The following is a 7195-nucleotide window of genomic DNA, read 5'->3' on the forward strand; positions in this document are numbered from 1 at the left end:
ATAAATAAATAGATTTAATATCAAATTAATAGATTTTATTTTGATCTTTATTATCTATAATAATTCAAGTAAATTTTATGACTATTATCGATTGCACTACTAAGTATATATCTCATAAGAAAGAAATTCTTCTTTCTCACAAGCATTGTAATCATGATCTCAAGGGATTGTGTATTAGAATAGACCCTACGAGCAAGGGAACTCCATGCCTTTTAATTGTAGGTATAATGAAGACAAGTTTTCCTTGTCCTACATTAGCTACTTCGTTTCCCAGAGTTTACGTTCATTATTTAAATATATATTTAATTTTTAACTATCTATCAAAAATTTATAATAGGGTCCACAACTGCGTAAAATACAACACATAATCCATTAAAGACCGGCATAAACAAGTTTTCTTGAACTATATTCAGAGTGATTTGCCGAAATAACGAAAGGGCTATGCTAATTTATTTATTTACTGTAATCATCATGGCAAATTTCTGTACCGTCTTCGCGGGAATGAATTTTTGGACTGGCTCATGAAAACGGATTTTCCTACGCTTCCACTGTAAAGAAAGTATAAAAAAATAATTTCGTATTAAATCAATTTCAATTCTTGAGAGAGAACCTTGGCTTAATTTATCCATGTGAATGACAAGACGATGATTGATCCCCGTTTCGTGGTTGTTACAAGGCACAAGCTGGGGACTGCAATTGATTTTTTTTTTTTTTTTAGTTATCACACAATCATGGTTTATTTATTTGTTGCTACCTACTCTGAATTACATCCACTGCACTCTCTTGCCTGGTTTTAATTTTCTTACAGTTTTTTTTTTTGGTAGATTCAATTTTGGCCTTTGAGTTCCAGTCTCTTCTTTCATGGCATCTTTTTCTTCATCTTTTCCCCGGGAAATAGTGGAATATGGTGGTTTGAGTAAGATTAAGGCTTACTCCAGAGGGAAGAGATCGGGTTGTGCCTCAAGATTGTATGATGTATTCATCAATCACAGGGGCCCTCATTGCAAACATACTCTGGCTCTTCAACTTTGCAGTTCAATCGAGAAAATTGGTTTCCGGCCATTTCTTGACTCTCAGGAGATAGAATTGGGAGACTCAATTCCCACCACTCTTGAAAATGCCATATGCTCTGCATTAGTTCACATTGCTATCTTTTCTCGGGGGTATGCAAAGTCGGCTTGGTGTTTAGCTGAGCTTGTTCTCATGCTCCAATCTGGGGTAAATATTATCCCTGTGTTTTATGATGTGACTCCTTCTGATCTCCGCTACATCGAAAAGGGTGTGTATGCAGAAGCATTTGCCATGTATAAAGAGAAAGGCAGATACCTCAACCAGCTCGAGGAGTGGAAAAAAGTTCTCCACTCTGTTTCATTGATTTCTGGCTATGAATGCAACACGCTTAATAAGTAAGATAAACTTTTTTATTTTCCATTCAAATTTTGTAAATTGTTTACATCTTTTTTATTCGTCGAAGTTGATTGGCTTTAGCCTAGCACAATGATCTTGTGATTAAGTACTCAATTTCCTTTGTCAATTAACAGTGATCGTGATAAGGTATGTAAAATCATCACGTCTGCTGTGGTGAAAGAGGTTAAAAGGATATCTCCTTTAGATGTTGCAAAACATTCAGTGGGATTGGATGAAATTGTGGATGATTTTGAAAGCAAGTGTGGGAGGGACAAGGACAAGACGATTTTCCAGATCATTGGGATCTTTGGAAAAGGTGGGTCTGGCAAAACTACGTTCGCCTAAGAATTCTTTAACCGCAAACGTTCAGAGTATGATGGATCTAGTTTTGTGTTTGATGTCAGAGAAGCGGCTGCACAGGGTGAATTGCCTTGGTTGCAAACTAAGCTCCTCAAGGATCTTTTCATGGAGGACCGCCCCAAGTTTCAGAATACAGATGAAGGAATAAATTATATCAGGTCTCGTCTAGAAAAGGCCCCCTTTTCCCGTTTCCTTATAGTTGTAGACGATATTGATCAAATAAGCCAGTTAGATGCTCTACTAGTGATAGATAGGCTGAACCCTGATAGTTTGGTGATTGTCACCACCCGTAATGAAGAAATGCTCGTTCAGGCCTCTATTGCTCTTAGATACAGGATGAAAGAAATGAATGAGAAGTACAGTAGAGAACTCTTCTGTTGGCATGCATTCCAACAACCCTATCCATCCAGGGAATTTAAGGATTTGGTAGAGAGCTTCGTGAAAAAGTGTGGAGGTTTGCCTCTATCTCTTCTAGTGTTGGGCGGCCTTGTTTCTGGTAACACAGACCTAAGTTATTGGCAGGTCCAATTACATAATATTTCTAAAACGCCTGGAGACATAAGACAAACGCTTAAAATAAGCTATGATTCACTGGACAGAGAGGAAAAGGAAATTTTTATGGATGTTGCATGTTTCTTTATTGGAAAACTGAAAAGCATAGCTATCAGAGTATGGGAGGGATCAGGATGGAGAGCAGAGCATGCACTTCAGACTTTAAAGATAAGTGCCTTGTTTTTGAAGTTGAAGCTGAAATGATCGATTGGGAGGATAAATGGTTGATGATGAACAACCCTGCTGCTGCTCTGGGAATGCATGACAATGTCCGTGATTTTGGAAGAGAAATGGCAGATGCACAAAGGCATCCTTGTCAATTCTGGTGCTCCCAAGATCTTAAATCTATGGTATGATCCTATGTGGACATGTACACTCCTTTTGCTTGTGTTCATTTCTTTAAAAGCCTTTTGAACATTTTCTATAGCATTAATTCAGCACATATTTGAATACAGGAATTAAAAGGATTCCGAAACATTCTCAGTGACACCAAGTACCTTAGTTTCAGGTGTCTCCATTCCTTTTAGATTCATCCGTTCGTGGTCGAATTACATTCTTTCTAGGGAACTCAGATGCCTGTGCGGAGACATCAACTGTTTTGCTATCGCTTGAGATTTACCTGTGGGAAGACCCACTAATGAGCATCCCTTCATTGCAAGCAGAGGCAGAGGCCGAGGTCATCCTAGGAAGCAGCTGCAACAACCCGACATTCCTTCTTCAAGTTAGGCTTTCTGTGGATTCCTCATTTTGATTATTGGATACTAAATTATATATGTATATTTTTCTTAAGTTTAATTTTAAGCTCAAAAACTCTGTTCTAGGCAGGTGGAAATCTGCCTCTATCGTTAATAGTCTGTTTGCTTTCCTAGACTATGAAACCCTTTGATGGTTTAGAAAAACGGCTAAAACATAAGTTTAAAGTTTTTTAGGTTTTGGTGAAATATCTGTGCTCTCAAAGAGCAGGGATTTTTGAATGTCTGAGAATTTTGTGACAAACATATGTATTTAAACTTATTAATACAAATCTGGCTCTGCCTTTACCGATAAAAAAAAATAAGCATCCCTTCATGGATTCCTTTGCAAAAATTGCAACGCCTCAGAATTGTCTTTGGATGTCTCAAAAGATTGTGGTATGATAATGTGCAGGTATTCTTTTTCCTTTATTATAACTGTTGTCTTGAATAAGAGTTTACTACGCCTTTTGGAAACTTTTTAGTTTCAAGTTTCTTAAAAATTCAAATTTAATAATTTGAGTTGAATTACGCCCAATTTCAGATTCCTTTCCAGTTGAAAGAGTTGGTGCTTCAAGAAATCTCATTGGACAATATTTCCAGCTCATTAGAAATGTTAAATGAGTTGCAAGACCTAGTCATAAAAGGGAAAAATGGACAATGGAATTACATGCTAACTACAGGGAGATCCATATCAGAGACCCTCAGGAAGCTTACCAAACTTAAAAAGATTAATTTTATGCCAATTCAGATTAAGTGGCAGGGTGTCTTTGAAAAATAGTGGAGTGTCAACTAGTTTTGATTTCCTTACAAGTAGCCTCCAAAGAATTCAGATTTGTGACCAGCAACTTGCATGCCGGGTATCAATTAGTGGAGAGCATTGTCCCAATCTTGAATCTCTCTACCTCGAATCCGTGGAAAATCTGATTCAACTGTATTTGAGAAGTGTCAACACACTTCAAACTCTCACATTGAAGTTTTGTGGTGAATTGAGAAAGATATCAAGAAGTCTTGACATGAATGCAAAGCCTGCATCGTTAGACATAACTGAATGCAGGGAGCTTCGATTAATGACTTATAGCAGGAAGTCGAAAACACTCTCAGGAAGCTTCGATAAGGAGATATCTGATCTAAAGACATTTGGTCTGAGGATTTTTGAAGAAGATTTCAGTGGGCTTGAGAGGACTATCATTAATGGATGTTGGAATTTGCTGAACGTGAATGCTATTTTCTTGAAAAGATTGAAATCTTTACATCTTTCAGGCAGAGGAGGAGGTGTGTCCAACATCTCAATTTCTGGAGAGCACTGCCCCAGTCTTGAATCTATCGACCTTGAATCCATGGAAAATCTAGTTGAAGTGGATTTTATGTGTGTAACAACATTGAAGTCTCTTACATTCAGATCTTGTAGAAGATTGCTAACAATAACGAGGAGCTTTGATATGGCTGAAAAACTTGCAACGCTGAAAATTGAGAAATGCCCACAACTTATGTTGTTTCCAAGTCTTGCAGGTCTGAGTTACCTGGAGAGGGTTATCATTAATGGATGCCTAAATCTGCAGAGTATAGATGGTATCGATGTTGGGATTATTTGTTTTTTTGAGCCTGCAATCAACTACCTGTCAGAGGACAGCTGTTAGAAATCTTCTTGGGATCTATACCCATCTTTTCCCCTCTGGCGTAGCAACAATAGTTGATGGTTTAGGTAGAGGACTTATTGCAGGCAGATGATAATGGAACCAAAGAATATGGTATTTTGTATATTGCAGTAAATGAGTTTAGACTGGTTGGATATACAGATAGAGATTTAGTAGGAATTGTAGATGATAGGAAGAGCATATTGGGATATGTGTTCCACTTACATTTGAAAGCCATCTCTTGGGCTTCCAAGAAACAATCTATAGTCTCTTTCCAAAGTTGTAGCTGAGTATATAACAACAAATGTAACGACATGTCAGGCTATTTGGCTATGGAGAATCCTATCAGACTTGAAAGAACAAGAAAATAGTACTATATTTGGTAACAATATATCATCAATAAATAGCCTTGACAAAAAAGTCCAATCTTTCATGGACAAAGCAAGCATATAGAAATTAGTTATCATTTCATAAGAGAGTTAAAATTGTGTTATAAAAGTCAAGTATTGTAGGCCTGAGCAGCAACTTGTAGACATTTTTACAAAGCCCCACTTGATAAAGACACTTCTAAGTGCCTGAGAAGTAGTTTGGACATCATAGATCTATTTGCATATTGAGCATGGAAACAGATCAGGACAAAAAGGGAGTGTTGGAATTTAACCTGTAGTCTGTAGTCAACCAAATGTTAGAGAATACCTCTTTCCCCTCTGGTGTAGTAGTAACAATTAATGGTTTTGGCAGAGTTATTGCAGGTACGCAAGTTTGAATTTTGTATGAGAGGGAACTTTTGGTAAGGACAGCCAAAAAAAAACTAAAGGGAAGAATGCTTTAAGCAGAGCGAAAGGGAATGTTGCAGTAGCAACAACTAGTTCCAGACATATAGAAGAACAGGGATTTGAGGGCAACTCTAGAAAAGGAAAGATTCGTATGAAGTTTTCCAGATAGGGCAGTGACAGTTGTTGGTAGCAGCTCTAGAGTGTTGTAGTAAGATTTTTTTGTAATCATTTAGTGTAATCTGGAAATGGAAGTTTTGTAAATGATTTTATTTAGTGATTAATAGAAAAAGTTTATTTGTCTCCAATCATCTTTGTTGTTGTTTCTATTTTGTGCTTTGATGGGAAAATAGAGCAGTAGTCTCTATGTGTTTTGTCAGAGTTTTATTCCATCAATTGAGAAGTTAGAAGGATTGAAATCTTTTCATCTTTCAGGAAGAGGAGGAAGTATGTCCAAATCTCTCAATTTCTGGAAAGCGTTGCCCCAATATCGAATCTATCCACTTTGACTCCATGAAAAATCTCATTGAAGTGGATTTGAAATGTTTCAATACACTTCATTCTCTTACAGTAAGGTTTTGTGGTGAATTGAAGAAGATATCAAGAAGTTTTGATATAGTTGCAATGCCTGCGATATTGCATACACAGAAATGCCAGCAGCTTGGATTAATTGCTTATGGTAGAAAACTGAAAAAACTATCAGGGAGCTTTAATATGAAGAGGGGGAGATTTATTGATGAAGATTTTAGTTGGCTTGAGAGACTATAATTAATGGATGCTGGAATTTGCAGAAAACGAACGGTATCGAGTTAGATGAATTGAAATATTAGCATCTTTCAGGCCGAGAAGGTAGTGTATCCAAGCTTTCAATTTATGCAGAGCATTGTCCCAGCCTTGAATATCTCCACTTTGAATCTGTGCAAAATCGGACTGAATTGGAACTGAGACTTTTGACAGAACTTAAATATCTTACAGTAAGGTCTTGTACAAGACTGAAAACGGGCAACAATGACTTTTGGTATGGCCTCAAAGACAATAATATTGGAAATAAGAAACTGCCCTAAGCTTGAAGAGTTGCGAAATATGGTCAGTACGATCTGCCTAGAGAGGGTTAGCATTCGTCATTGTTGGAAGCTGCACAATTTACAAAGGCATGAAAGAATTCAAACGATTGAAATTTTTGGATTTTTTTATACTATATATAGAGTACAAAACAGAATACTATATGAGGAGCTGTGTTCCATCAGTCCAAAATGATAATCACCTTTTCGAAAGTTTCAGACTAAGCCATAGTAACGGATATCAGATTAACTCAAAAAGACTATTACATAACACATTTACTCCCACAACCCTTTGATATATAAGCTGGTTTCAGCATAAGCACACTCATAAGTACCAATTGGAGGATCAATTTCAGGATCAACATCTTTCACAATGGACTCGTAGTAGGTTCTTACTCCTCTTTTTGGTTTAGGCTTGTCAACGTCTGGAGACTTAGCGTTATTCTTTTTGTCCATGTAGTCTTTCAGCAAAGCCAGCTCCTCTTCATTCGGTTTGTCTTTCCCCTGTGGCTGGGAGAGAAATGAAGGTGAACACTTGTTTGATATTATTGATCCTATATATTCCCAACTACATAATCATAACTATAGTAACTGTAAAATCTGCATAATCACACCTGAATGTAATATGCCAACATTCCCCTTTTATTACATTGATCCTAAAACATCAAATTCAC

At 37.0% G+C, this 7195-nt stretch overlaps 1 protein-coding gene across 1 annotated transcript; it reads left to right on the forward strand.

Moving 5' to 3' along the window:
• Positions 1-861: 861 nt before the first annotated feature.
• LOC131055606 (disease resistance protein RPV1-like) lies at positions 862-2523 on the forward strand. The gene is made up of 3 exons (XM_059208190.1): positions 862-1406; positions 1542-1723; positions 1778-2523. Exons 1-3 carry the CDS (start codon positions 862-864, stop codon positions 2521-2523), a joined length of 1473 nt encoding a protein of 490 aa, XP_059064173.1.
• Positions 2524-7195: the final 4672 nt, after the last annotated feature.

The sequence above is a fragment of the Cryptomeria japonica genome, chromosome 7, assembly GCF_030272615.1.
Source record: "Cryptomeria japonica chromosome 7, Sugi_1.0, whole genome shotgun sequence".
Lineage (NCBI taxonomy): Eukaryota > Viridiplantae > Streptophyta > Pinopsida > Cupressales > Cupressaceae > Cryptomeria > Cryptomeria japonica.

What these genes read in the sequence shown, in the direction of transcription:
- LOC131055606 (XM_059208190.1), top strand. Translation starts at nt 862, where the DNA reads ATGGCATCTTTTTCTTCATCTTTTCCCCGGGAAATAGTGGAATATGGT. An exon ending in GAATGCAACACGCTTAATAA is followed by an intron (nt 1,407 to 1,541) that starts GTAAGATAAACT and finishes GTCAATTAACAG; the next exon opens with TGATCGTGATAAGGTATGTA. An exon ending in CATTGGGATCTTTGGAAAAG is followed by an intron (nt 1,724 to 1,777) that starts GTGGGTCTGGCA and finishes GCAAACGTTCAG; the next exon opens with AGTATGATGGATCTAGTTTT.